General features: G+C 59.6%; 1 protein-coding gene across 6 annotated transcripts; it reads left to right on the top strand.

The window, feature by feature from the left end:
- Window positions 1–5: 5 nt before the first annotated feature.
- TECPR1 (tectonin beta-propeller repeat containing 1) lies at window positions 6–27,234 on the top strand. Of its 6 annotated transcripts, none has more exons than XM_032605657.1 (26): window positions 29–90; window positions 1,174–1,248; window positions 3,766–4,000; window positions 4,417–4,482; window positions 4,861–4,983; window positions 5,882–6,007; window positions 8,266–8,440; window positions 8,548–8,648; window positions 9,201–9,302; window positions 10,656–10,801; window positions 13,515–13,882; window positions 14,230–14,444; window positions 14,968–15,123; window positions 15,732–15,881; window positions 15,970–16,127; window positions 16,749–16,876; window positions 17,789–17,891; window positions 21,538–21,634; window positions 21,710–21,789; window positions 22,341–22,397; window positions 22,827–23,007; window positions 23,308–23,443; window positions 24,248–24,340; window positions 25,116–25,222; window positions 25,370–25,489; window positions 25,659–27,234. In XM_032605657.1, exons 2-26 carry the CDS (start codon window positions 1,238–1,240, stop codon window positions 25,818–25,820), a joined length of 3,396 nt encoding a protein of 1,131 aa, XP_032461548.1. In that variant the 5' UTR covers window positions 29–90; window positions 1,174–1,237; the 3' UTR covers window positions 25,821–27,234. The 6 variants fall into 6 exon arrangements, with proteins under 6 accessions (XP_032461544.1, XP_032461543.1, XP_032461548.1 ...); XM_032605655.1 differs by having other exon boundaries at window positions 30–90; window positions 4,417–4,599; XM_032605656.1 differs by having other exon boundaries at window positions 31–90; window positions 4,417–4,599; window positions 14,230–14,375.
- Window positions 27,235–27,755: the final 521 nt, after the last annotated feature.

A 27,755-nucleotide genomic window follows, 5' to 3' on the forward strand; every position in this document is an offset into this window, starting at 1 on the left:
CAGGCTCGCCGGCCCCGGGGGAGAGCCTGCTCGCTCTGCCGGCCTCAGAGGCGCAATCGCCGCGACGCCGCCCTCCGGGCGCCGGCCCAGGTGAGTGCAGCGGCGGCCTGGAGGTGGGACGGGCGCCCCCACCCCTCCGGACAGGTAGGGGCGGCGGAGGCAGCAGCAGCGTTTGCCCCACGCGCGGCGAGGTGGGAAGGGGCTGTGCCAGTGCTCTTTCCTGCACACCCGGCGGGTCGCCGTCCCCGGACCCCCACCCCGACCCCTGAACGTGACACCCGCACCAGCCTTTGCGCTGGAGTGACTTGGGAAGTGATTGGCGGGTGTAGAGGATCGAGCTGCGAGGAGCCCGTCTGTCCCTCCTCTGGGCAGTGGTGAGAGCAAAGCTGCTTGGCGTGGGATTAGCTCAGGCAGATGGTAAGGGCCCGGCGCTGAGATGCTACTGGTGGCCGGGCAGGGGACCCACCTGTCGCCCAAGGGCACGGAACCTGAACGAAACCAGGCCGACCGCCCAGATGATGGGAGCCGGGGGTTCATCTTCAGAGCTGGCGGCTCAGGGCACCTCCTTCCCTGTGGGAATGGAAGGACTCAACTAGCGTGCATGTCCCGCTGTTTTCTCCCACCTCTTTAGACCCTGATGTCGCCTTCCAGCAGCTCCCACAACTGGTGGGCAGTGAGCTGCTTTAGTAGCCAGGGTTTTCTCTGTTTGTTCAGGGGGTGGGTGTGACAGGGTGTAATAATAATAATAATAAAAAAACCGCAGGAAATCTTGGGCAGGAAGCAGTCCTAAGGTGGCCTGGGAAGTAAATGCTTTAGGCACTCCCTTGGGACGGTGTCCCTCCCTGTACCGCACCCCCGCGCTACTCCCTCAACCCCCACCTTCCCTTGGGTACCTTTACATCTATGAAGGGATCTGTTAATTAACCCGAGCAGAAAGGTAGATGACTCTGCGGGTGGTGAGCAGGCCTACCGAGAAGAATGACTGAAGGTTCACCTGGAATTCATTGTGCAGAAGTTCTTGGTGAATCGGAGGTTGCTTTCTCAGAAGATGTTGCCTCCCTCACTCCACTCCTAGAAAACAGAGAGATCCCAGGATCCCAGAATCGTGCAGCTTAGTGCTCCAACCTCCCATTCAAGAGTCCTCTGATCCAGTGACCCCATGTCCCTGGACAGGTTACCCCATCACCTCACAGCCAGGAAGTGGCCTGGGAGATCTTGGGACTACATCCTGGCTGGCATGGAAAGGAGGTGAGGCTGACCAAGGATGTCCACCTCGTGTCATCTTTAGGTGGGAAGTGACGGGTACCGGGATTTCCACACCAAAGGGAATTTGCAAACATAACCCCCCCATCTTTTCTCTGCAGCAGAGTCTTCTGGTAGTTGCCCAGAAGGCTGAAAGTACATCTATCTGCTTAGTCATTTCTCTGGAGGAAAGTGTATCCAAGTTCAACATCACCATTCATTGAGCTCAATGCAGACTGAGCCTGACTTAACTGGCTACTTGTACAGTGACCTGTGAGCCAAGAAATACCTTTGAAGACTGTATTTATATTAAAATGTCACCATGGGAACCGACATCACCCCTCCCCCCATGTAAAAATCTTACTTTTTTTCCCCAACAATTTGTGATAAGGATTGTCAAACATATAGCCAAGTTGAAAGAATTATACAGTAAACACCCACACACCCACCACCTAGATTCTACTATTGACAGTTTGCCATTCTTGCTTTATCACATTATCTATCCACCTCCTAGTACCTTACTTTTAACCTTAAGTAACTGGTGACATTCAGCTTCCCTGGAGCCATATTTCCGTCTCTTAGCTCAGGGAGTGGTGGTGTGGTGAATGTAGGTGGCGGTGATTTTCCATAACTTTGAACAAACACCCACTTTGTGCAGAGCACTGGGAGATGCAGAGGAAATGAAGAGGCCGAAGACTCAGGCTGACCAGAAAGGGCTTTGAGTTTTTTGTTTTTAAGAGATAGAAGATAAGTGGCAGCTTGTGAGAGCAAATGGCAAGTAATAAAATGATTTCAGTAACACTCATTGAGTTCTTGCTGGGTACTGGGCACTTTATTGTAGCTCTGTGCCTGTGTTATCTCATTCAGTTCTCACAACAGCCACATAACTGGGTTAGTCTTCCTTTCTTCCTTTTACAGATTAGGAAATCGAGGCACAGAGAGGTTAGTCAGTAGTGGGCTTTTGTTCATGCTAGAAAGTGGTGGGGCCGGGATGGTGTGGGTCCGGCGTGGTTCTGGGCACTCTTAGTCACGGCGTAGATGCCGCAGGGGAGAGAGTGGACCCTCAGGCCTGCCCAGGGAGGAGTGGAGGGGCATCTGGGGGTGCCACAGCTCCTCCAGGGGTCCCATCTCAGGCACCCGGATACAGATGCCAGTTTTCAAATGGCTTCAGAAGGCTAGCGTCCTGACTTCCCGTGTGTTTGACCTGGGCGTTGGGGCCCCGGGTGGAGGGGTCAAGCTCCTCCACTCTGCCAGTCAGGCTCCCCGCCCCCACCCCCGTCGTCTTCCTCCACTTCCTGTTCTGGGTGTTTCCCAGAGCTGGCGCCTGCTCCACTTCCCTGCTTCCTGTTCTTTATCCTTCAGTCACTTCCTTCCCCGCCCGCGCTCTTTCTTCTCCGGTGTTTGTAAGACACACTTTTTTCCGAAAGAGCCTCATTGCTCGTAGCATATGCTCCTGTTTCCAGACGCGTTCCATCGTCCATGTTGTCATTCCAGTCGTCACGCTTTCTGAAGCGCCCTGGTGCCCCTGGCAGGTCTCGGGAGCAGAATAGCCCGGCCCCGGCCTCGAGGCGCCCAGGCTCTGTCTCCCCTTAGCTCTGGTTTCCGAACCAGACAAGCCGTGTCTCGCCCTGGGGCAGTGATGGGTCTTGGATGTGGGAGCCGCCCTGTCCGGCAGAGCTGCTCACTGGGATTCCCTGCACTGCCCTCGTCCAGCTGCTCTGTTTTGCTGCCGTGGGCCTGGCCACGGCAGCAAAAGCCACGCCTCTAGGAGTTACGTCCCAGCAGGACTGTCAGCCCTGGGGGTGGGAGGGTCAGCGGTAGAGCATAGCCGTGACTCTGCCCACCCCCCGCAAATAAGAAAGGAAGAGGAGAGAAGAAGGAACCGGACGGGAGAATGGCAGGAGAGGGGTCGGGGAAGAGAGGAAGGTGGTCGCACAAGGAGGGTAGAGACAGGCCCCTCCCATCCCTGCCACGCACACAGCCACAGAGCTCCTGCGCGACCATACAGGGTGCTCGGGGGATGGGGGGGGGCGGTGCCGGGCCTGTGGGGACACCCCACGAACGCACAGAGGAAGGTCACAGGGGGACCAGCACGAGGGGGTCCCTCTCCACTGTGGGGCAGAGGCCTCCCAGGGAGGCAGCAGGATGCATGTAGGTTTGGGATTCATTAAATCTACAACTTTTCACTTATTCTTTAGACGAGAAAGATCTGAACGAACTATGACCAGATAATAATAACATTCATTAAATTGGGGGCAGTGGGTATTCGGATGTTACACGTTTTGTCCTCTGGACTTTTTTGTGTGTTTGAAAAAAAATCCCCATCACGAGAAGGGCGAAAGGCAGAGAAGAGAAAAGGGCCCTGGACTGCAGCTGGGCTCTGCCCCTGCTTTGCGGGGGGCCTTTCAGCCCCCTGCGGCAGGAGATGGTCATGGCCCGGGCTTCCTGCCTGGCCCGGCTGGCCCCGGGCCGGGAGCGGCTGTGGGTGCTGACCCTCGCCCTCCCGCCGCTGTTTTCCCGCAGCGCCGCGGCCATGCCCAGCTCGGAGCTGTGGGCGGTGGATCTCTTCGGGAGGGTGTTCACGCTGTCCACGGCCGGGCGGCACTGGGAGCTGTGCAGGGACGCCCAGCTGGAGTTCAAGCGGGTCAGTGCGGCCGCGCCGTGCTGCTGGGGCATCGCCTGCGACAACCAGGTGTACGTGCACGTGGGCGCCAGCGACGTCCCCATCCGCTGCCGGGAGGAGGCCTATGAGAATCAGGTGGGGTCCCGAGCGGCGGGTTTGCTGGGCTGGTCGCTCTGCCGGGAGGTAAGGGCCCCCGCACCCCAGGCTCCTGGCCTCTTCCCGCCTTCACCGCCTTCGTTCTGCTGAGATCCGAGGGCTGCAGCATCCGAGTAACTGAGGCCAGAGCCCCTGTGGGTCCCTATCCAGGCAGCTGGCCAGGTCCGCACAGGCACGGGGCTCGGGCCGGGTTCCAGAAGCCCAGGACGGTCGTGTCCCCCACTGCTCGGCGCGGCAGGTCCTCTGCCCTTTGGGACCGGACTGGGCTGCGGGCTCACGATGCAGAGCCAGGCCCTCTGCTCCCTTCCCGTCCTGGAGACGAGAGGAGGTCCCCACTGGCCTCGGAGAGGCCCTGGCCACCAGGCTTAAGGCTGGCCTCTGCCTCCGGCCCCCAGCGCTGGAACCCCGTGGGCGGCTTCTGTGAGACGCTCCTGCCGAGTGACCGCTGGCCGTGGAGTGACGTGAGTGGGCTCCAGCACCGGCCGCTGGATGGGGTGGCGCTGCCCTCGCCGCATTGGGAGTGGGAGTCGGACTGGTACGTGGATGAGAATTTTGGAGGGGAACCCACAGAGAAAGGGGTAGGTGCACTCGGGTCCCGCCGGGGCTCCCCTGTGGGGAGGGAGCGCCTTGGGCTCGGCCTGTCCCCCCAGCACCCCGTGGCATCAGACCTCAGCCTGGGCCCCGCGTGCTCCCCGCTTGCCGGACAGGATCCATGGGGACGATGCTTCGGGCCGCGCTGCTGCTTCTCCACCCCTCCTCCATCCTGCTCCCCCTTCCCCAGCTCTTTCACGTCTTTCCTCGAGAGCTTTACGGCCCATCCCCCCATCTTGGTATTGCAGGGGTGGACATATGCCATTGACTTCCCCGCCACGTACACGAGGGACAAGAAGTGGAACTCCTGTGTGCGGCGCCGGCGGTGGACCCGGTACAGGAGATACAAGTCCCGGGACACCTGGGCCAAGGTCCGGGGTCCTGCGTGTGGCCGGGGGGCAGGGGGCGGGGCCCAGAGCGCAGCCCTGTAGTGGGGAGGGTCACGTGGCCCTCAGCCCCACCCTCCCTGCCCTGCTCTGGGGACGCCATGCCCGCCCCGGGGCCTGGCCTTTCCTGCTCTCCTGTTCGGAAGGCTGTGGCCCTGGGCGGCCCTCGTTTGGGAGATGGCTGGTCGGGGAGCCAGGCCAGACCGTGGCCCCGGACGGCACAGAATTGTCTTGACCCGGTCTCCATGCTGCCCTGTCCCAGACTCAGGCTCAGTCTGTGCACGTCTTCCTCCCCTGCCCCCCATCCCACGTGGGAGCCGCTCCGGCTCTTGTATTTTTCCAGTGACCCACAAAAACCAGCTTAGGGACGCAAGGCTTGTATTGGGGTCCTACGTGGCCTCAAACGAGAGGAAGGCCACAGGCCCTCGCCTGACCCCTCTGCAGGGTCCACACCGCGAGGAGGGGCTGCCAGCCCAGCCTGCCTGGCCCTGGGGCTGGGAGCAGCCTGGGAGCAAGGTGACGGCCAGTGTCACGGGAGGCCTTCACTGCAGGGCCGTGTTCTGTGATGGGGGAAGGGAGGAGCCACAGCGGTCAGGCCACTGCAGAGCAGGGGCAGGAGTGACTCCTTGGGGACAGCAGCCCCGGCCTGGCGGCCAACAGGGGGAGGACAGGGCAGAGGGGGCCCAGGGCTGGGAGCCCTCCGTCCTGATGCTGCCGGCCCTGCGAAGTCCGCTGGGGCCGAGCTGGAGGACGGAAGGGCCGGAGGGGAAGCCGGGGGTGGGAGTGTGCACGTCCAGGTGTCCACCAGGCGGGGAGCAGGGCCACCTCCTGGCCCAGGTGCCACAGGCACTGACCGCTGCTGCCTCACACCTCCTCGTTTCAGATCCCGTCGGAGGATGACCCCCAGCGGTTGCCTGACCCCTTCAGCGACATCTCTGTGGGGGGTTGGGAGATCACAGACGAGCCCGTGGGCCGCCTGTCCGTGTGGGCCGTGTCTCTGCAGGGGAAGGTGAGGCCTGTGCCCCCACCCCCCCGGCCTGGCATGGGAGGCGGCTGAAGGAGGCCGGCCACAGGGAGCGGGCAGGAGAGAAGCTGTCGTCCACTGTCCTCCCAGAGGTGGAGGAGGGAGGAGGGCTCTCCTCGGGACCCTCTCCTCGCCTCCTGTCCCCGCAGCTGGGGCTGCCCTGAGTGGTCAGCCTGTTACTGGGGTCCCCACAGAGTCCCCCTCCTGTGAATCCTGCTGTCCTGGGGACCCACGGGGTCCTGTTCCTCCCAGAAGCCTCTGACCTCCCACCGCATGGCTGCTCCTGGCCTGTCCCTCCTCTGAGCCCCTGGAGCACTGATGAGTGTCCACCCTGGGCTCAGAGGGCATCAATACTGGCTCCTCAGATAGAATCTCAGCTCCCTGCCCACTGCCTTGTGCTGCCTCCCACACGCTGGTCTCCAGTAGCATTGTGGATGGGCGGGCAGGTAGGAGGATGGATGAATAAGTAGATGGACGGATAGGGGTATAGATGTGTGCGTGTGGGTGTGGGTGTGTGTGGGTGGATGGATCAATGGACGGTTATGTGGATGAATGCACAGGGAGAGGGATAGATGGATGGATGAACAAGTGGCTTCGTGGATAAGCATATTGATGAGTGGGTGGGTGGGTGGATGGGTGGGTGGGTGGGTGGATGGGTGGATGGCTGTTGTGATGGGTGGGTGGAGGTGGCTGTGTGGGTGGGAGGAGAGGAGATTCTTTTCTCGGGGAGCTTGTGAGCTAAGCAAAGGAATAAAACCCACTGCTGACAGAAACAGTGACAGTGACACGGATGGGCCTGGGTGCAGATGCCCCAACACTTCGGCTGCGGCTGTAGAGCGTACTTCGTGACCGTTCAGTACCCTTAACACAAATGGACCAAAGTTCTCTGATTGGCTTTGGAGCAGCCACAGCAGGCTTTTATCAGGCTTACCTTCAGGTCCTGCTTGGTCTGGGCTTAGGTCAACCCATAGTAGTTTTCTCTGAGCCACACTGAAGGGTGGTGGGGAGCTGGCCGGGGACAGAGCCCCCATCGAGGGGCCACGCCACCTGGATGCAAAGAGAGGGGAGAACGGGTTTGAGAGCAGCGCCAGGTGTGAGCCAGCGCTGCCCTGCATCACTCCTGTGGTCCGTAAAAGGTGAAACCAGGACCCGGGGCTCCCGGAGGAGCCGGGCAGACAGTTGGGCCCAAACCAGCAGGTAGCAGAAGCGGGGCTGCCAAGACCGGGTTCTGCAGTGCAGGAAGGCAGTTGATCCAGCTGCTGGTTTATTCACTGGATAAGGTGTTCGAAGAAGCACCCAGCAAACCATCACGTGCAAACAGGGCCCATAGCACACGCATTTGTGAGTGATGGTGATCATGGTGGAGGCTTATAACCAGTCTATTGTCTCTTTTGTCCTTGGAAAATTCTGTCTATGCTAAACCATTGAAAATGTTTTATTCATTATTATAAGTGAGATCATGTCACATAATTCACAAGTGTTAAGGCAGTCTGTTCAGACAGCATAGAATTTAAAGTTTACAGATAAAATTAGTATGAGTAATAAATCCCACTAACTAATAAAGAATTTTAAAAGGGAAAAAAAGGGCAAGGTGACAGGGTTGGGAGGCCTCATGGACCACGCGGCGATGTGCTGCCCCCTCCAGGCGAAATCAGCCAGTTTGGGCAATAGGAGCGGGTGGCTCAGTCTTAAATATTTGATTATGCTCCCTGTGATTATGCTCCCCGTCTTAAGGTTAAGGAGAAAAAGAAGTGGACGTTTTAGACATTCCTATGAAGGGGGCTTGGGGGTTTCTTCATCCAGCCGCTGGGGCCCCTGGCTTCCCCTAGAGACAGGTGTCCTGAGGGCATTGTGCCACTAGGGGGCGCAGGACACCCGGGCTGGGGCTGGCGTTCTCACAAGTCAAGCAGGCGACAGAAGAGGTCTGTCCCCTAGGACCGCCAAAATCCAGGTGTCAGTGTCGCATTTTTTAGCAGGGGTGGGGGAGTAATCTAATCTGGTCGAGAATCCCGACGGCAGTGGGGGCAGGGTGAGCGAGATCTGGACAGTCCCGGCACCCTGGTCCCCAGTCCCCTGGAGACCCCGGTCCCCAGTCCCCTGGAGACCCCCGGTCCCCTGGAGACCCCATGCTTGGGCTATGCGTGGGCTGATGCAAATGCAGCCAAGCTCGGGCAGCCAACCCGGCCACAGAGCCCCGGCCTGACCCTGCCTGACCCTCCCCATGGGTTTCTCTCTCCACCCAGGTGTGGTACAGAGAGGACGTCAGCCACCCCAACCCCGAAGGCTCGTCGTGGTCCCTGGTGGACACCCCCGGGGAGGCGGTTCAGATCAGCTGTGGGCCCCACGACCTGCTGTGGGTGTCGCTCTGGGAGGGACAGGCCTTGGTCCGGGAAGGAATCAACAGGAACAATCCCAAAGGTGGGCAGCCCTGCACCTTGCGGAGGAGAGGAGGGCGGGGCCGCCCACCTTCTCCCCGGAGCTCCCGGTGACGGGGGCCACCTGCACTGTCTTCTGGGGCCGGGTAGGAAGTTCGTGGTCTGTGGTGGAGCCTCCCACGTCTGAAAACGGGATCCTGCACGTCTCCGCAGGAGTCGGTGTCGTCTGGGCCGTCACCAAGGACCGTAAGGTAGGACGGGGTCCCTGGGGGCTGGGTCCAGTGGCTCTGTTTAACATTGAGGGTTGTGTGGTTTTTTGTTCTCGTGAGAGTGGTCCACACCCTTTGGGACAAATCCAGTGTCAGCCAGGCACCGTGCGTGTTCTGTTGTTGACGTCACTGGTGATCTCCCAGATGTCTGGTGACCCCCCCAGCGTTGCCTGCACCCCTGTACAAAGTGCAGAATGACTGTATTTACTGTGCAACAGGCTGTAACGTTTCAAATAATCAGAAGCTAATTTTCTGAAGCCCTCAGCTAAATGAATGCCTCCCCTCTTCTCTATCCAGAGCTTGTCATTTTGACTTTATCAGAGGCAAGTCCAGTGAAGTAAGCTGATTTCGCATTGCTTCCGTGATCTCTTTCTAACCCCACGTCAGGGGCATCCTTTCTGAACAATGTGCTGTGCTCGTCTGCAGCCTGAACCAAAGGACCAAATTATTCATTTGTTTTCCCAGGCCTTGAAAAAAAACCCCTTCTATTTCAGTGGCCCTCCAGGGAGGTGTGTTTATTTCTGACTTTCCCAGGTTTGGTTCCGAAGAGGCGTCAACTCTCACAACCCCTGCGGCACGAGCTGGATCGAGATGGTTGGAGAAATGATGATGGTGAACGTGGGGCTAAACGACCAGGTGTGTGTGGTCCGGAGCCTTGGTCCCCAGGGGTGGGGGTGAGGGACGGCAGAGGAATCAGAATGGGGCCCCCCATGCTTCGCGCCATCCCTTTCCACTGGGCATGCTCATGAGGCTGGTACCGGAGGGCATCCCAGAACCTCTGCCCACTCCAGGCCCGCGAGGGCACCCAAGGGGGCTGCTTTCCCCCAAGTCCTGGAGCCCCCACTGTCCTGGGTCACACCCCCGAGGACCCTCAGAGCAGTGGTAGCGAGCACGGATCTGGGGAGGGACATTCATCCTGGAGACTGGAAAGTTTTGTTGAGAAATTTCAGGGCGAAATCAGATCACTGAGTACAGGACAAAACATCTTCCAACTTTGTAAGAGCAGCATCTTTTAAACATCGCCTGCGTGATTCCTGTCGTAGCCTCTTTCTGGTGGATAATGTGGTTTGGCTAGTTTTAAGACTTAGGGTGTGAAGGTGATGCCTTTCCCGATGCTCTGAAAGCTCTTCCTGGGGGCGGGGGGGCTGGCCTTTCCTGTGTCCGCACACACTCCTCACCTGCCCAGGTGAGCTGGGCACGCAAGGGCAGGGGCAAGGGGGTGCCAGCTGGTGCCCATGGGCCTGAGCACGGAGGCCATGTGCGATAACCAAGTGACAGAGATGCCGTAGCCCCCCCCCCCACAGCAAGGCCACCTGGGGCCACGGCTCCGCCTTCAGGCACCCCCAAGGCCAGGGCTCCCAAGGGGCTGCTCCCAGGCCCCTCCCCTGGGCCCCTCAGCTGCCCAGCACACTTTCCTTCCTCAGCGCCCGCCCGGCCACCTTCCCCATAAAACTGAGGTCAGAATCAAGGAGGTTATTTTGCATCTTTAAAAGGACCAGGACCATCCTCTGGGTTCACTTGGGGAACAGCTCCCTTCCCACCAAGGCCACAGGGAAGCTGGGGACATGGGTGGACTTCCTGTCTCCGCACAGTGCCTACCGGCACCAGCACCTCCTCTGGACGCTGTTGTCCCAAAGGCCCAAGTCTGCCTGAGGTCGGGGAGCTAGGCTGGGTCCCTGCTCCTCCTGACCTTGGAGCCGCACCCTCCCCCAGCCCCCTCGGGGCTCCGCTCCCTGCATCTGAGTCCTGGACTCAGCTCTCGGCCACCCCAGCCCCTTCGCAGCCCACCCACACAGGCGCACCCCCCCACCCCCTGCCTGCATTTGCAGGCGTGTCCTCCAGACCTGGGGGGCTCCCCCCACGCCCCCAGGGGAAGGGAGCCCCAGTCTGCACCCGCCCCCCCCCCCCCCCCCCGCAGCAGCACCTCTCTCTGTTCCAGGTCCACCCCCACCCCCCACCCCCCCGCAGCAGCACCTCTCTCTGTTCCAGGTCTGGGGCATCGGCTGGGCGGACCGGGCCTTGTACTTCCGTCACGGCGTCACCCAGAGCGAGCTCAGCGGGAAGACGTGGAAGGCCATCGTCGCCGGCCGGGAGTGTGATGGCTCACACTCGGGCAGCTTGTCCAGCCTCCTCAGGTGGTCAGGTGGTGGGGCTCCGCGGGGTCGGTCCGGGGTGGGGGGCCGTGTCGGAGGAGGCTGCTGCCCGGCCTCACCCCAGGCGGGAGAAAAGCAGGTCCCGACCCACGAGAGCCGCGGCTGTGTGGCCTTCTCCCTTCCTGTGCCTGGGGTCCTGCTCGGCCCGAGGTCGGGGGCAGCACGCGGGAGGCGGGAGAGGGCAGCTGGGCGAGGCCAGGATGTCCTCCCATGTAGGGGCTGGGGGCTGTCCCAGAGCAGGGCTGGCCTGTTGGTCCTGAAGCCTCAAGGTCTGGGAGACAAGAGCCTTCTTTGCGGGAGGATGCTCCGGCCCCTGTGTTAAAGGAAGGCAGAGAAGAAGATGGAGGGTTTCTAGCCTGGAGAAGAGGCCCTGAATTAAGACGTGCCCCAGAATCACCTGGAGAACTCGTTCCCGAGGATCTCCACGCCCCGCCCCCAGAGCTACTTTTTTGAGATTTTGCGTGTCTTGCAAGGTCCCAGGTGTGCTCCTGCCGCAGTTCTGGGGACCACGCCTTGAGATCCCTGGGGTTAGGGCGTGTGGACCCATCCCAGCCCTGCCCACTGGCCCTCAGAACGCAGGCAGGTGACTTAGCGTCTCGGCTGGGGGCGCCACCAGCGCTCACCTGCCCGGTCGTGGGGCCCAGGGCCCTCGGCACAGCACTCTGCAGCCGGCTGCCGTCCGACTGCAGCTTGGGCCCCCCTCAGACGCTGGTCCACACCCTCTGCTCCCCCAGCTTGGTGGTCAGCGCTCTAGAGATGCCCGGAGGCTGGCCAGGCAGGGTTTGCTCACATTCACCTGAGGGTTTAGGCTCTTCAGCTGGCCGTTCTCAAAGGGAGCAGCACATTGGGATCAGCTGAGAATTTCCAGAACCACTGACGCCAGATCTTCATGACCTTGGGCTTGGCAGTGGCTTCTTTTTATATATAAATATATGTGTATATATATATATATATATATATATATATATATATATATATATATATATATATATATATTTTAACACCTTTATTGGAGTATAATAGCTTTACAATGGTGTGTTAGTTTCTGCTTTATAACAAAGTGAATCAGCTATACATATACTGGCAGTGGCTTCTTAAATATGACACCCAAAGCACAAGAAACTAAAGAAAACATAGATAAATCAGACTTAATCAAAATTTTTAAATTTTGTGCATCCACGGACACTATCAAGAAAATGAAAAGACAATCCACAGAATGGGAGAAAATAGTGGCAAATCATATATTTAGCAAGGTCTGTTATCTAGAATACATAAAGGGCTCTTACAACTCAAAAACAAAAAAATAAAACAACTCAACTCAGAAGAGCAAAGGACTTGAATAGACATTTCTCCAAAGTAGATACATGAGTGGCCAACAAGCACAGGAAAAGATGTTCAACGTCGTGGGACATGAGGGAAATGCAAGGAAAACCACATTAAAAAAAAAAAAATCCACATGAGATACCACTTCACACCCACCAGAATAGCTGTAATCAAAAAGGGAGACGGTAACAAGTGTTGACAAGATGTGGAGAAATTAGAACTCCCCTGCACTGCTGGTGGGGTGTAAAGTGGGGCAGCCACTTTGGAAAACAGTCTGGCAGTTCCTCAAGAAGTTAAAGATAGAGTCACCACAGGACCCAGCAAATTCACTCCTAGATAGATACGCAGAAGAACCGAAAACATGTTCAAACAAAAATTTGTACATGAATATTTAAAGAAGCACTATTCACAATAGCTGAAACGTGGAAACAATTCAAATGTCCATCAATGGATGAATAAAACGTAGTGTTATCCATGCAACGGAATATTATTTAGCAATACAAGGGAAGGAAGTGTTGACACATGCTACAGCACGGATGACTCTTGACATCGTACACTAATTGACAGCAGCGAGTCACAAAAGGTCACGTGCCGTACGATGCCATTTATATGAAGTGTCCAGAACAGGCGAATTCATGGAGACAGAAAGCGAATTCGTGGTTGCCAGGAGGTTGGGGGAAAAGAGGAGGCTAGAGAGTGCCTCCTTAATGGGTACAGGGTTTCTATGATGAGATGAGAAGGTTCTGGAAATTGGTAGTGGTTGCACAACATAGTAAATGGTACATTTTACATCACATGTATTTTACGATAAAAACTAATAATACTGCCAGATCTCCACCTAACATTGATTTGGTTGGTCTGGGTGTGGCCTGGGGACCTTTCAGAGTTCCTGAGGGTGGGACTTCCCTGGTGGCGCAGTGGTTAAGAATCCACCTGCCAATGTAGGGGACACGGGTTTGAGCCCTTATCCGGGAAGATCCCACATGCCGTGGAGCAACTAAGCCCGTGCGCCACAACTACTGAGCCATGCTCTAGAGCCTGCGAGCCACAACTACTGAGCCCTCATGCCACAGCTACTGAAGCCCACGCACCTAGAGCCCATGCTCCACAACGAGAAGCCACCGCAATGAGAAGCCCACATGCCGCAACGAAGAGTAGCCCCCGCTCGCCGCAACTAGAGAAAGCCCACATGCAGCAACGAAGACCCAACGCAGCCAAAAATTAAAAAAAAAAAAAAAAGTTCCCAGGGGTTCCAGCTCCCTGGGGAGCAGGTACTGGTGTGTGTGGCACAGAGAGCCCATGACTTGGCCAGGGGTCACACAGCGCATGGTCCTTCCCCGAGGGAATCATGGGTCTGCCCCTCTCCTTCCAGCGCCGGCTGCTTCTTTGGCGACGAGGTGAGGGGTGGTGGTGAGTCCCGTGTGCCAAGCGACTCGGAAGCCAAGAGACCGGGGCCTGACCCTGACCCTGACCCTGAGCATGACGTGGAGGTCGCTGGCCCTGCCTCCGCCCCGGCCGAGCTGCCCTGGACCAACATCGACCTGAAGGAGCCCAAGAAAGGGCCCAGCCATGCGGCCGCCGACTTTCCCGAGGCCACCAACCTCTCCTCACTGGCGCTTCTCCCGCTGGGCCTGGAGGAGCCCGACAGCGCCAACTGCCACGCGCTGTGGGCCTGGGTGTCCGGAGGAGGCTGTGCCGTGGAGGCCCACACCACACTCAAATGGTTCACCGTCCACTCGGGTAAGGGCAGCGGCCCAGCGCCCCAGAGGGTGCCCCAGGGGAGGTGGGGCAGGCCTGATGCCCCCACCGTGCTCAGCCCATCTTTCTTGGAGCCTTCCAAGACCAGTCCAGGCTGTCAGGAGGAAGGGCGTGGGCCTGGAGCCCCTTCCCTCCCCCTGTCCCAGCAGTGGTGGCCATTCTAGGCTGACCTGGGGGACATCAACTTTCCCATCAGGGTGAATGATGGGAGGGAGGGCTCACGGGACATGTTACAGAGATGGTAGCTTTCTAGAAAGAAAGGGCTGGTGAAAAACAGAGCAGAGAGGCCTGGCCTGCTGCCCAGCCCTGAGGCTCCGACCGGCCCGCAGGCCTGTCCGCCTCCATGCAGATGCTCTCGCTGTCCATCACGCCGGCCCAGACCGCCGCCTGGCGGAAGCAGATCTTCCAGCAGCTCACAGAAAGGACCAAGCGGGAGCTGGAGAACTTCCGACACTACGAGCAGGCCGTGGAGCAGGTGGGCAGTGCCCAGGTGCACTTTTTCCAGCACACATTCATTGAGCACCTGCTGCATGCCAGCCCTGAGGTAGGTGGGAGGGACACAGATGGATGCAGCCATCCTTCTGTCTGTCCATCTCGGATGTGAAGCCGTCCCCTCCAGGCCCGTGTAGAATCAAAGATGAAGCAATGAGTCCGTTTGTTGATTCACTTGCCTTCAAGAACTCCGTGCGGGCCCCACTGCATTGTAGGCACAGAGGACCTGGCTGCGTCTCGGGTGGCGTGGGTCCCGGCTTTGCCTCTGACTCTCTCTGACATCGGGCCAGGCACAGAACCTCCCGGGCCTCAGTTTCCCTATCCAGAGCATGGGGTAACAGTGCCGATCCCACAGACTGTTTGAGAATCATACAATTCGCTGGCTCAGGGCCTGGCGGTGTCTGATGGCGTCACTTCTGTCCTCAGGGTGAAGGGGGTTAGCCAGGAGGGCCGGGCAGGAGCCCCCAGTGTGGCAGTGAAGGGAGCAGAGTGGCCCCGGGGTGCCGGGGACTGGGCCGGAGTGTGGCGCCCCAGGGCCTGCCTGTGACCTGTCCCACCGTCCCGCTGTGCTGCAGTCGGTGTGGGTGAAGACGGGGGCCCTGCAGTGGTGGTGCGACTGGAAACCCCACAAGTGGGTGGATGTCCGTGTGGCCCTGGAACAGTTCACGGGCCACGATGGGGTTCGGGACAGCATCCTTTTCATCTACTACGTGGTCCATGAGGAGAAGAAGGTGGGTGGGGGCGCCAGGGGGGAGGTGCGGGGGGGGTGTAGGGGAGGAGGGAGGTGCAGGGGTGGGGTGTGTAGGGGAGGGGGGAGGTGCAGGGGGGTGGGGTGTCCCAGGGGAGGGGTTGCAAAGCCGGGGTGCAGGAGTGGGCACGGGACACGGGCCCCGAGATGCTTGGCCCAGGACAGCGTGTGGCATCTGCAAAGCACCCGTCCGCGGTGGCAGCACCCGGGCAGTGGCTGGCAGGCGTGTGCCGGCCTCACCCCCAGCAGCTGCTGAGGGGCCCTCATGTTCCAGATAAGCAACCAGGCTCTGGAAACAGAGCCGCCCCCTCCGGGGCTGGGGTTTGAATGCAGTCAGTCTGGCTCTAAATGCCCTCGTCCACATCGAAAACATCACTAAGGCCCTTGCTCACGAGCAAGGCCTCCCCATCAGAACCTGCCACCCACCACTAAACCCCGCAGGCCCGGGACCCCCAGGGGTCGGCTCTTGAATCAGGGTGACCCAGCCGTCCCCGTCGCCACACCACACGGGGGCTCCACCCAGGGGCCCAAGGCAGCCCCAGCCCCGCAGGTTCCCCGGTGACGGCCCTGCTGCCTGTCCTCTGCCAACAGTACATCCACGTGTTCCTCAACGAGGTGACGGCGCTGGTCCCCGTGCTCAGTGAGGCCAAGCACTCCTTCGCCGTGTACACCCCCGAGAGGACACGGCAGAGGTGGCCTGTGCGCCTGGCCGCTGCCACCGAGCAGGACATGAGCGACTGGGTGAGCGGGCGGGGGTCCCGCGGGCGGGCATGAGGGAGCCTCGGTCTTGGGCGCCCAGCCTCGCTGACCGGCCATCCCCCCGCCGCAGCTCGCCCTGCTCGACCTGTCCTGCTGCGAGAGCCGCAGGGTGCACGGCCGCCCCTCCCCGCAGGCCATCTGGTCCGTCACCTGCAAGGGGGACATCTTCGTGAGCGAGCCCAGCCCAGACCTCGAGGCCCCCGAGCACTGGCTGCCCTGTGACCAGATGTGAGTTGGCTGCACCTGACGGAGCTGGGGACCTGGCCCAGAAGGTCACCCAGAGCCCATGAGGACCAGGGGGACGTGGGTGAGGCTGGGAGGCCCTGCACGGGAGGGAGAGGGGATGTCTGTCTGCCCTTCGCTCGTCCGCTCTTGGTGGCCCTGTGTGCCCGGCGCCCAGTCGGACGAGTTGCCTCCGGACAGTGGCAGGGCCTCCGCCCGCAGGAGCGCGCCCCAGGTGGCAGCTGGACCCTGCACTCCAGGAGGCCGTGCTGGCCCGAGTGGTGGCCCCTCCTGGTCTGGCGTGACGCGCCCGTCCCAGACCCCAGGGTGCAGGGGGGACTCAGGCTGCTGACCTCGCTCCCGTCTGCATAACTCCAGGGACCAGGGGCTCTTGAAGCCCCCGCTCGCTGGGGGCCTGACCGGCTCCTGCACCAGCTCAGGGTTCGCCTTAGCTGGTTAATTCCCAGTGGGAAGCCAGGCGGGTTCCCTTGTGCTCAATAGAGTCTGTCATTGGAGGCCGAAGGTGAGTGAAGCAGGACGTCTGGGAGGCCACGGAGCAGAGGGGTAGCCGCTGGAAAGCCCTGCGGGACAGTTTCTCCCCTCCCCTCCCTCCCTCCTCATCTCCAGGTTCTGGCGGCAAATGGGAGGCCACCTGCGGGTGGTGGAGGCCAACAGCCGGGGCGTGGTGTGGGGCATCGGCTACGACCACACGGCCTGGGTGTACACGGGTGGCTACGGCGGAGGCTGCTTCCAAGGTGAGGGTGGCAGGACCGGCTCCCCCAGCCCTGCCCCCAGCCTCCCGCACGGGCCGGTCCCCCCTCTAATCCCTGGCTGGCTTCCCTGCCCCACGCCGGAGCCGCTGCGCCAGTATCGATGCTCAGCTGACAGCTGGCTGACAGGTGACCTTCACCACTGCCAACCTCCAAATCCCGGGGCCAGCGCACAAAGCGTGAGAGCCCAGAGACCAGGCCCCCAGTGGGCCTTCCTGGGCACCCACTGCTGAGCTGGAGGCCGTGAAGGTTCTAGAAAGACAGCCGCCAGGGCCAGTCTCCTGATTCCCAGGCCCGGATTCCAGCTCCCCTTTAGATGGGCTGTGCCTTAGGGGACGAGAGCTTGCTGAACCCCTGGGGGCTCCCCGAGTTGTGGAGGTAGGGTCCCTGTGTCTCCTACTGGTAAACAGAGGCAGAAACAAACACCGAAGTGGGACATTCCATGCCCCAGCCCACACGCCTCACAGTGGAGGTGGCTAATCCTGTAGAACTGTGGTCCACTGAGACCCCAGGAAGGCACATCCGTGCAGGTTTAACAGCTTCCCTGTTTGTGAGGCAGGAATTACTCTTGTCCCCGTCCTACAGGTGAGGAAAGTGGGGCTCATGGGCTTACACGAGGGGTCCAAGGCACCTTTGTTAGTAAGAAATGAGCTGGGGGGGGCTCACACCTGCCCAGTGCCAGGTGAGTGGGCTGGAAGGTGGGGGAAGAGGAGCAGGTGAGAATAGGGCGTGAGGTGGAGGAGTGTCAGATTCTTGCCACCAGGACATGCAACCCTGGGTAACCCCAGAGGAGCTCAGCCGGCCTGTGAATCCTCTCGGCCCTCTCTTCCCGCCTGCTCTCACCTGGTCGGGCGGGCAGGTGTGGCCTGGGTCCAGCACCCTCCTCTCCACCCCCAGGCCTGGCCAGCAGTACCAGCAACATCTACACGCAGTCGGACGTAAAGTGTGTCTACATCTACGAGAACCAGCGCTGGAACCCCGTCACGGGCTACACCAGCAGGTGAGCCAGTCGCGCGCCCGCGGAAACAGGACCGAGCTGAACAGGCGCATCTGCTGTAGCGGGAGAGCTGGCATCTGGCCCCAGATGTGGAACTGACTGGATCTTACCGCTTAGCAGGATTTTCTCCCTTAAAGTATAATGCGTATTTTAAAAACTCGCTTACTGAGAGCATGACATACATAAAGCGCGTGTAACATACACATATACGTACATACGGTGAGATGTATCTAAATATGTTGATATGTCCATATATATCATTGAATTTTCACAGATCAAACACCAGCGTAATCACTACCCGGGTCACAAAATAGAACATCGCTACCTCCCTCCCCATCCCCGCTGGTGCTTTTTTGAGTGGGGTGGTTACTTAACTTTCTTACAAAATTCTGCTTAATTGAAGCTGCTGAGAACATCACAGCCTCCACCGAAATTATTTTAATTCTCCAAATGTGAGGCTTTGGGACAAGACCGTCAATATGTTGCGTTTGGTGCAGAGGCGGGACACTCTAGAAAATCTAGATGGTATGCAGCTATTTATTTCCTGCCCACTCAGCACAGAAACGTATTTCTCATACCTTGTCCTGGGGTATTTGGTTCGTTTGTTTCAGAAAGCAAGCGAGTTGTGGTGTTTCTTACCTCTTAAAGCCACTGCAGGGGTTTCGGCCGGCCAGAACAGCGGTTCTCAAACTTGAGCCTCATCCAAGCTCTGCGCTGGGGCCCCTCTCAGACTTGGCCCTGTGGGTCTCTTCTTTCGACTGGTCCCATTTCATATCCTGTATAATAAAACTACGATCCTAAGTAGAGAGCTCTCCTGAGTTCCCTGAGTCGTTCTAGCAAACTATCAAACCCGAGGAGGTAATGAGAACTGCCCCCCATTTGTAGCCAGTTGGTCAGAAGTGCAGTATGGCTGGTATCTGAAGTGGGGGCGGTCTTGCTGGGGACCGTGCCTTTACCTTGTGGGGACTGAGTGGTGTTGCAGTCCACCCAGTTGGTGTTGGAATAGCCAGTTCTCTGCAGTGGGTGGACCTGTCCACACTCTCACAGGCAGGGCACGCCCCACATCTTTGCTGGTTTCTTATGTTTTAGACACACTGATGAGCGTGTAGTAATATCTCCTGTTTCCAGTTTCTGTTTCCTGGGGGCTAATGGGACACAGCACCTTTCAAACATGTACTGGCACTCGGATACCCTCCTTTGTGAAATGCCCCTTCGAGTCCTTGTCCCATGTTTTGGTCGGATGATCTCTTTTTCTTGATTTGCCAGTGCTCTTTACATATGAAGGTGTGAGCCCTTTCTCTGTTATTTCTCCTGTTCTGCAGCTTGCTTTTCACCCTGTTAGTGGTGACTTCATTATTAAATGTAGTCCTGTTGATCATCCTTTTCTTTACATAAAGATGGGGCCTTTAAAAAAACCTCTTAAGAAATCTCATTAACCCCAAGGGGATTAATACATCCTTCTATCTCTGGAACAGCAGTCAGCAAACTTTTTCTATAAAGGACCAGATAGGAAATAGTTCAGGTGTGGTGGGCCTTAGGGTCTCTGTCACAGTGACTCACTCTGCAGCTGCCGCTTGAAAGCAGCCACGTAAACGAATGAGCATTGCTGTGTCCCAATAAGACGTTATACCTGGACACAAATTTGAATTGCGTAGAATTTTCACGTGTCACAAAGCATTATCCTTCTTTGAATTTTTTTCAACCATTTAAAAATGTAAAAACGACCCTTGCTTTGTAGGCTGTGCTGAAACAGTCCTGATTAGGCCTGTGAGGCGTGTTTTTGTCCACCCTGTTCCGGAAGCTTTATTCCTCTGTCTTGTCCATTTAAGTCTAGAACCCCCTGGCCTGAACTACTTGGTATATATGGTGAGGTAGGGGTAAAGTGTTTTAGGTTTTTTACTCTCCAGTGACCCACACCATTTATTGAAAAGACTGTCCTTCCCCCTTGCATCACAGCGGCCACCTTTGCCTTAACTCCAGTGTCCACGGGGGCAGTGGCCGTTCCCAAGCCCTTCTCTTCCGTGCGGCTTTGGGCATCCTCGTGCTAACCCTACATTGTTCCAGCTGCCGTCCCTTTATGGGAAGTTGTCAAAGCCTCTCATCTTCTTCATCTAGCTTTGGCTCTTCCCGGATCAATTCTAGGTGAACTTTAGAAGCAGTCCTCAAAAGCTCTTGGGGTCTTGGTCAGGATGGCCTTGGATCTATAGGTCAGTTTGGGTAGAAACGTTATCTCACATTCCTAAATCTCCAAAATCTGGACGCAGTTCATACCTCCATTTATGTAGATCTTTAATTTCGTATTAATAGGGTTTTGTGATTTTCTATAACGGGGTCTTGACATCTTTTGTAAGTGGTATTTCATATTTTTGAGTCTATGATAAATGGCACAAACTTTTAAATTTCCTTTGTGTTTTCAAAATTGACGAAAGGAAGAAATTTCAAATAACATGAAGAATAAATTCGAATCCCACCAACCAAAAATAGTAGCCACTCTCCGCATTTTGGTGTGTGTCCCCCTGCCCGTCCCCAGTGTGCCCACATTTGCTGGAGGCAGGGGGACAGTCAGACATGTACAGATGGCCTGTGACAGCCTCCCAATTTGATCCCCGAAGGTGGACCTGGCTTATCTCACCCCTCCTCGGTCTTGGACATGTAGACTGTTTGTGACCTTTTGCTGTCGTCTGGACAGTTTAAAGGATTTCCTCGTGTGTAAATATTTGCGAGTCTCTCCGTTCACCCCAGTAACTTAGGGTTTGAGCCCTTCTAAGGGAGCTGATAGACGTTGCCCGCGTGTGTTCTGGAAGCCTCCGCCCCGGCTGTGTGTAGGGTCCACGTGGGATGCTGACCTGCTTGCCTGTCCCCTTCCTCCTCACTCCCTGCTTGGTCCTCGGGAGAAGAAAAGCAGCGCCGGGCTCCCCAGCCCGTGTAGAGAGTGCAGAGCCAGGGCCACAGCCGCCCGCAGAGACCACCGTGCGCTGTGTGTTGCTGGGAGTGTATCAGTCAGCCGGGGCTGCTGTAACAAAACACCACGGGCTGAGCAGCTTAAACAGCAGACGTTTATTCTCTCCGTTCTGGAGGCCGCGGAGTCTGAGATCAGGTGTCAGCAGGCTTGCTTCCTCCTGAGGGCCCTGGGGAGGATCTGTTCCGGCCTCTCTCCTGGCTTCCAGGGGCTTCTGGTGTTCCTTGTCTGGTGACTCAGTTGTCACATGGCCTTCTCCCTGTCTTCACGTCGTCTTCCCAATTTGGGAAACTTGGGTCCAGATGTCCCCGTTTGGTAAGGACGCTGTCCTAGTGGACTGGGGCCCACTAAATAACCGTCTCATCTCAACTTGATTCTCTGCAAAGACTCTATTTCCAAATGAGGTCCCACTCATAGGCACTGGGGTTAGGGCTTCAGCGTCTTTTCGGGACACGATGACCCACATCATGAGAGAACAAGGTGTGGGGTCCCTCGGGTGGGTGGCCTGGCTGTGGTTGGTTGGCGCCTGGCCCCCGTGTGATGTAGGGTCCCCCCGTTGCTGTCCCCGCCCTGGGGCCATCCTGTTTCCGCCCTCTCGCCCCTCCAGAGATGCAGCCGTCCCAGGGGCCTGGGCAGGGGGGCCGTTCTCCCCTCTCTCTGGTGTCACCTCAGCCCTGTTGTCCTGCACAGGGGTCTGCCCACCGACCGGTACATGTGGAGTGACGCCACGGGCCTGCAGGAGTGCACCAAGGCCAGCACAAAGCCCCCGTCCCTGCAGTGGGCCTGGGTAAGCTCCGGGCTGGGGCTGGGGCGGGAGCTGCAGTGGGGGGTGTCTGCCCGCACTGACCCGGCCGTCCCCCAGGTTTCTGACTGGTTCGTGGATTTCAGCGTCCCTGGGGGCACGGACCAGGAGGGGTGGCAGTACGCCAGCGACTTCCCTGCGTAAGCATGTCTCTCTCTGCGTGGGGAGGGGGCCTCAGGGGGCTGCGACCCTGAGTGTCAGGCCCAGTCAGCCAGGCAGAGTCCCTGCCCCCTGCCCCACAGTGCAGACCCTTCACGGTACATGGTTCATGTCCAGATGGAGGATGGAGCCGGGCGAGACTGAGCCAGGGCCTGAGCCTGGCTTCTGAGCCCCAGGCTGGTTTATCCTGGACTGATCCCCCTGCTTTGGCCTTGGGCCCTGAGCTTGACTGCTCCCCAGAAGCGTTCTGATGGCGCCTGGGGGTGGGGAGGGCTCAGAGGCCCCTTAGCTAGAGCTCACCCCCCAGCTGGGCAGCTGCCAGCCCCAGGGAGACCCCACAGGGAGGCCCGGGCGGGGCCAGAGGCATCTGAAGCAGGAGGACGGTGTCCTCCCTTACCTGCTGCCCCCGAGCCCCCTCTTCGGCTCGCACTGAGGGCTGGGCTCTGTAACTCCTGGGGAAAGGATGTGCGTGCAGTGTCACCTTCCAGAAACTTCCACGGCATGGTCTCGACGTCAGCTTCTTCCTCTGCAGCTTGTACCACGGGCACAAAACCATGAAGGATTTCGTCAGGAGAAGGTGCTGGACCAGGTGAGGAGGGAGGTAACTGGGGGGTGCCGCCATGCCCCTCCCTGCCTCGGCCTCAGTCCCTGTGGAAGCAAAGGGGAGGTTAGAGGCAGGAGGAGAAAAGAGGATCAAAGTAAATGTCAGCCCAGGAAGTGCCCTCGGGCTCCCAGTGCTGTTTCTGAAGAGTCTGTTTTCAAGAACAAACAAGACAAATGTTGGCAGGCTCTACAGGACCCGCAGGATGGGAGGAAGGCCCGGCTGGGGTTGGAGGCCAGGCAGGGGCGGACGGCGTGAAGGGTGGTGCCCACCGGCTCCTCTGGGGGGTCGGAGGTTGTGGCCCCAGCCCTCCCCAGGGCCAGGGGCCTGGCTGCTCCCTTCTGTCCAGAGCAGACGGCCCTGAGGCTCACGGCGGCATCAGGGTGCCCGGGGCTTTGCTCTCTTTCTGCCGCACAGAAAGTGCAAGCTAGTGACCAGCGGGCCCTGGCTGGAGGTGGCCCCCATCGCCCTGGGGGACGTGTCCATCATTCCGGAGAGCCCGGGTGCCCACGGGAGCGGGCCCGGCATCGCGCTCTGGGCCGTCAGTGACAAGGGGGACGTGTTGTGCCGTCTGGGCGTGTCCGAGCTCAACCCCGCGGTGAGCACCTTGTGGGACCCAGGGCCTGCCCACCTGCCAGCCCCCTGGAAGCTCTGGCGTATTCTTACCGAGATAGGGCCCTTTGGTGGAGTCAGGCAGGGATCAGGCCTCCCCAGGCCTCTGCCCGGGATGTTCCCTGGGACCGGTGGACACCATTCGTGGCCCGAGCGGTCGCCAAGCCCCGCGGGCAGTTGGAGCTGAGGACGTGAGCTAGCGTGAGGAGCCGCCAGCTCCCGGAACCCGGGCGGGTGACAGAGGCGGGGCCCGGCCGCCCTGAGTGTCCCTCCTCCCCGCCTGCAGGGCTCCTCCTGGCTGCATGTGGGCACCGACCAGCCCTTCGCCTCCGTCTCCATCGGGGGCTGCTACCAGGTGTGGGCCGTGGCCAGGGACGGTTCCGCCTTCTACCGTGGTTCCGTGTCCCCGTCCAAGCCGGCTGGTGAGTGCCACCCCTCGGGAGGATCTCCACCTGCCGCCACCGCTGCCATGTTGTGACGGGCGCCGGGGGCGGCTGGAGCTGCTTCCGCTTCCGGGGAAGCCGGTTGACGGGTCTCCGTGTAGTTCAACAAGCATTTACCGAACACACCTGTGGACCAGGCGCAGGGGCCGTGCTGGGCTCACCCCAGAGGCCGCCCTCCCCCGCTGGGACTGACTGACCCAGGGGTGGTCACCTGGCAGTGGGGCTGCCCTTCACCACCCTTGGCCTCCTGCCCCTCGGGGACGGCCCTGGGCACCGGCACAGCCCGTCCACAGTGTCCACCCTGGCTGCCCTCCGGGAGCGCAGGCCGTGTAGGCTTGTTCTTCTCTGGACTTCTGGGCAGTGTCCGGCACAGGGATGGATGGACCGACGGGTGGGTGGGTGGGTGGTGGCTGGCGCATCGCCACCCTCCACGAGGGGCAGTGGGTTCGCACAGTGGCCCTGAGGCTGAGTCTCCACCGCGTGCTGGGCCGGGCACCTTCCTGTCCCTGTTCGGGACAGCAGCCCATCGGACCCCACCGTCTGGAAGCTGCCACAGCCTCGGGCGGGCCCTGGGGAGGGCGCTGGGCAGGCCGGGGCATCGAAGGGACAGCAGGACACAGGTCAGCTCGCGCTGGGCCCTCTCACACTTGTGGTCCGGCCAGTCTGGGGACAGAGGCCAGCCGCACCTGCTCGACCCCATGAGCTGCAGAGGAGGTCACGTGCTCCAGGAGCACCGGGGTGACAGTTTCGGTGCTGCATCCCCAATCCAATCTCCCATCGCAGGCGACTGCTGGTACCTCATCCCATCTCCTCCCAAACAGAGATTGAAACAGGTGTCTGTGGGGCGCACAGCGGTGTTCGCCTTGGACGAAAATGGCAAGTGGTTTCTGATCCCCAGCGGTCACCAGGGGAGGTTTGGGGTTCCCTGAGTGCCCTGATGGGATGAGACCAGACCCTCGCCCACCCCAGGCCCCAACATGAGACCTTCGTAAGCCCCATGAGAGGCCGCCAGCCCGAGGTCAGCCTCCAAGCAGGCCCCTCCCCTGAGTCATGCAGGGTCGGGGGCCCCCAGCCCCCCAGGTGCTCCGGCCTGCCTGCACCTCGGGAGGAGGACCCGGTGCCAAGGCCTGGGAGCATCTTCTAGACGGTGCCACCCGGGCCCGTGACTCAGGAGCCCCAGGGCAGCTGGGGCTGGCAGAGGTCACCTGCCCGGCCCAGGCCATCCCTGCCCCACCCCCGTGCCGCCTCCAGCCAGCTCCGCCCGTGCCCTTTAATGGTCTGTAGTTGTTGTCCCAGCTGAGCAAGGCGAGGAAAGGGCGGAATCGGGACTGGAACCCAGGGATTTTATTCCACACCAGGTCTCTTTATTGTTTAAAGAATTCCTTATCCTCGGTTTCTCATGCATAGAAAGCAGACGAGGACGCCAGCCCAGCACAGCGGGGCAATTATGAAGTGAGGGGGAGGCAAACGTGGGAAGGGCAGGGCTGGCTACGGCCAGGGTCTCTCCGGCTGTGGGTCAGCAGGAGCCCCGGGCAGTGGGGGGGATGCAGAGGGAGACCCCGCCTGTCTCGTGGTCAGACCTCCCGGCCTTGCAGACCCCGAAGTGGATCCCAACGCTCGGGGCCTCACAGTATCGGTGCTTCTCTCCTAGGGAACCTGTGGTACCGCCAGGGTGTCACACCCAGCTACCCGCAGGGCACCAGCTGGGAACACGTGTCCAACAACGTGCGCCACGTGTCCGTGGGGCCCCTGGACCAGGTCTGGGGCGACAGGGGCGGGGGGTGGGTGCTTGCCCTGGGGTCGGGGACTTGGGGGGATCCGGGTTTCTGCTCTGGTCTCCCCGCTGCCGTCTCCATGGTCCCCCTGCAGCGGTGGGGCCGGGCCTTCAGTGGGTCTGCATTCCAGGTCTGGGTCATCGCCAACAAAGTCCAGGGGAGCCACAGCCTGAGCCGGGGGACTGTGTGTCGCCGCACGGGTGTGCAGCCCCTGGAGCCCAAGGGGCAGGGCTGGGACTATGGCATCGGGGTAAGCAGGGCTGGGCACGGGGCGGCTGTGCTGGCCTGGGGCTCCGAGCCCTGAGGGCTCTCGGGTGGGAGGCCCCGGGCAGAGCCGCCCAAGAGTCCAACCGTCTAGAAGGATGGTCTCTGCCCCTCGACCCCTGGCAGCCCCGGGTCACTCCGCTCTCTCCTTTCAGGGGGGCTGGGATCACCTGTCCGTCCGGGCCAGTGCCACCAGGGCCCCCAGGAGCTCGTCCCAGGAGACAGCCGGCAAGTGGAGAAAGGAGCAGGGCCTCCCCAGTGGGCCCTCGCAGGTGGCCGGTGCCCCGCAGGAGACCCCCAATCCCGCCTGCTGCTGAGGCTGCTTCCCCTCACCTGGAGCAGGTGTGATGCTGGGTTTGAAGGACCAAGGTTGATGCAAGCCTTCCTGTCGGGAGCTGTTCTCATGCTGAACGTGCTGAAACGTGGATCCCAGGAGTGGTATCTCCAGGCCCAGACCCGAGACTGGGGAGGGAACCTGGCCTGAGATCATGGTCACCTTGGAGGCACTGAAACAACCCAGAAATGTGAAGCTCTGTGGACGCTGTGTGTCCCCGGCTGCGAGGAAAACGTGGGGTGTGCGGTGCAGACCCCTTCGCCCCGGCCTCTCCTGCGCGTCCCTTCCCTCTCTGCCTCCTCCCTTTCCAGGACGGGAGCCTGGAGGCTTCCAGGAGCACTGCCCCTGGGGAAGAGAGCCCACGAAGGACCCCTGAACCCCAGGCATCCCCAGACGGCGTCAGCCCTGCCCCCTAAAGAAAAATGGCTGTGGGGCTCAGGGTGGCTTCGCCTGGACCTGATCAGTTCTCTGAGCAGGATTCGCAAACGGGGTTTCCTTTCAAAAGTTAAGCAAGGAGTTGGAAGGTTGGAAATAAGTGCTGGGGAGGGGCGTCTTCTTCCCCGGGTGGGCCGGGCCCTCCTGGGGTAGTCGGAGGACGGAGGGGCCGCCCATGGCCGCGAGAAGCTGTCCAAGTGCAGAGTCACCGTCGTCGGTCCTCAGCCAGCCCTTCCTCTGACGGGGTTGGGGACTGGGGGCTCCTTTTACATCGGATCATGTCACGGGATGGGGAGGGTGGAGACCAGCCGAGAGGGGCCTGGAGGCCTCAGCCCGGAGCAGAGCCCTAGGGAGGCACCCCCCAAGCAGCCCCACTCCCAGCGGGCAGCTTCTCAGCTGCTTTTTTTTTTTTTCATCAGAAAAAGGCCCCATTTGGTTAAGTCTCAAGTTTGCTTCCCACAGCCAGACGCGTTGCCCGGGGTCATCAGAGCGCGTGTCCCGTCTCTGCTCACTGACCGCCAGCTTCCCCGGCATTCCCGTCAGGAGGGCTCGGCTGTGCGCTGTTTTGTGGGGCGGTGCTTGCCTCCCAGAAGCTGACTCTAAGAAGGTCTCCCTTGGGCCCCCTCCTGAGGGGCACTGGAGGGGCCGCTGGCCTCTGCCTCATCTCCTGGAGGTGGGACCGGGAGGCGAGAGTCTGGGGGCAGTGCCCAGGCAAAGCAAGTGAAGGGCCGGGTGGGCGGCGCCCTCCTGTCTGTTTACACTCGTGGTTGTCAGGTTTCTCCGCGCGGGCATTACCGTTTCTTCTGTGGCAGCGCCCTGTCGTTCTGCTGTGACTCGCTGGTTTCTCCCTGCCCTCTCTCCAGGGCGACCGTGTCCCCTCCTTGCGGAGTGCCGACTGCTGACCTGCTCAGCATCACCGAACATCTCGAGTCCTCGGATGCTTTATTCAATAAAAACGTAGGAAAAAAAAAAAAAAAAAAAAAAAAAACGTAGGCCAGACTGTCAAGGACGCGATATTTTTATTGCTGCGCTACGATTAAAAGGCACAGTTCCCCACCCATTCGAGCTTGGGGCAAAAGTAGCAGTTGCCATGAAACCTTTTATTTTGGTTTCATTAGTACTTTGAAGAGGCTGTTAGGAAAAATGAAAGCAAATTGGGATCATTTAAGAACCATTTTCACCATAATTATAGCAGGGGCACTGGCCGTTCAGTTCCAGGTAGGTTTTCTCTATAGAAAAGTCGCAGTTCTTGTTTCTCTGTCGCCCCCGAGCTCACGCAGGTCTGGTCTGCAGGTGGGTCCGTGGCCCCCGGTGCCGGCCGGGCGGCCCGGGCTCAGAGTGTGTGAGTCTCTGACTTTAGGAAATGCACAGCCTGGAAGGGCAGGGCAGGGCCTTCTTGCAGGACAGAAGCGTCCAGCCTGGGCTTGGAGTCCAAGACGAGGGTCGACGGAGCGGACCTGGCAGCAGGCTCACCAGACCTGTC

Source organism: Phocoena sinus, chromosome 15 (genome assembly GCF_008692025.1).
Source record: "Phocoena sinus isolate mPhoSin1 chromosome 15, mPhoSin1.pri, whole genome shotgun sequence".
NCBI classification, from domain to species: domain Eukaryota; kingdom Metazoa; phylum Chordata; class Mammalia; order Artiodactyla; family Phocoenidae; genus Phocoena; species Phocoena sinus.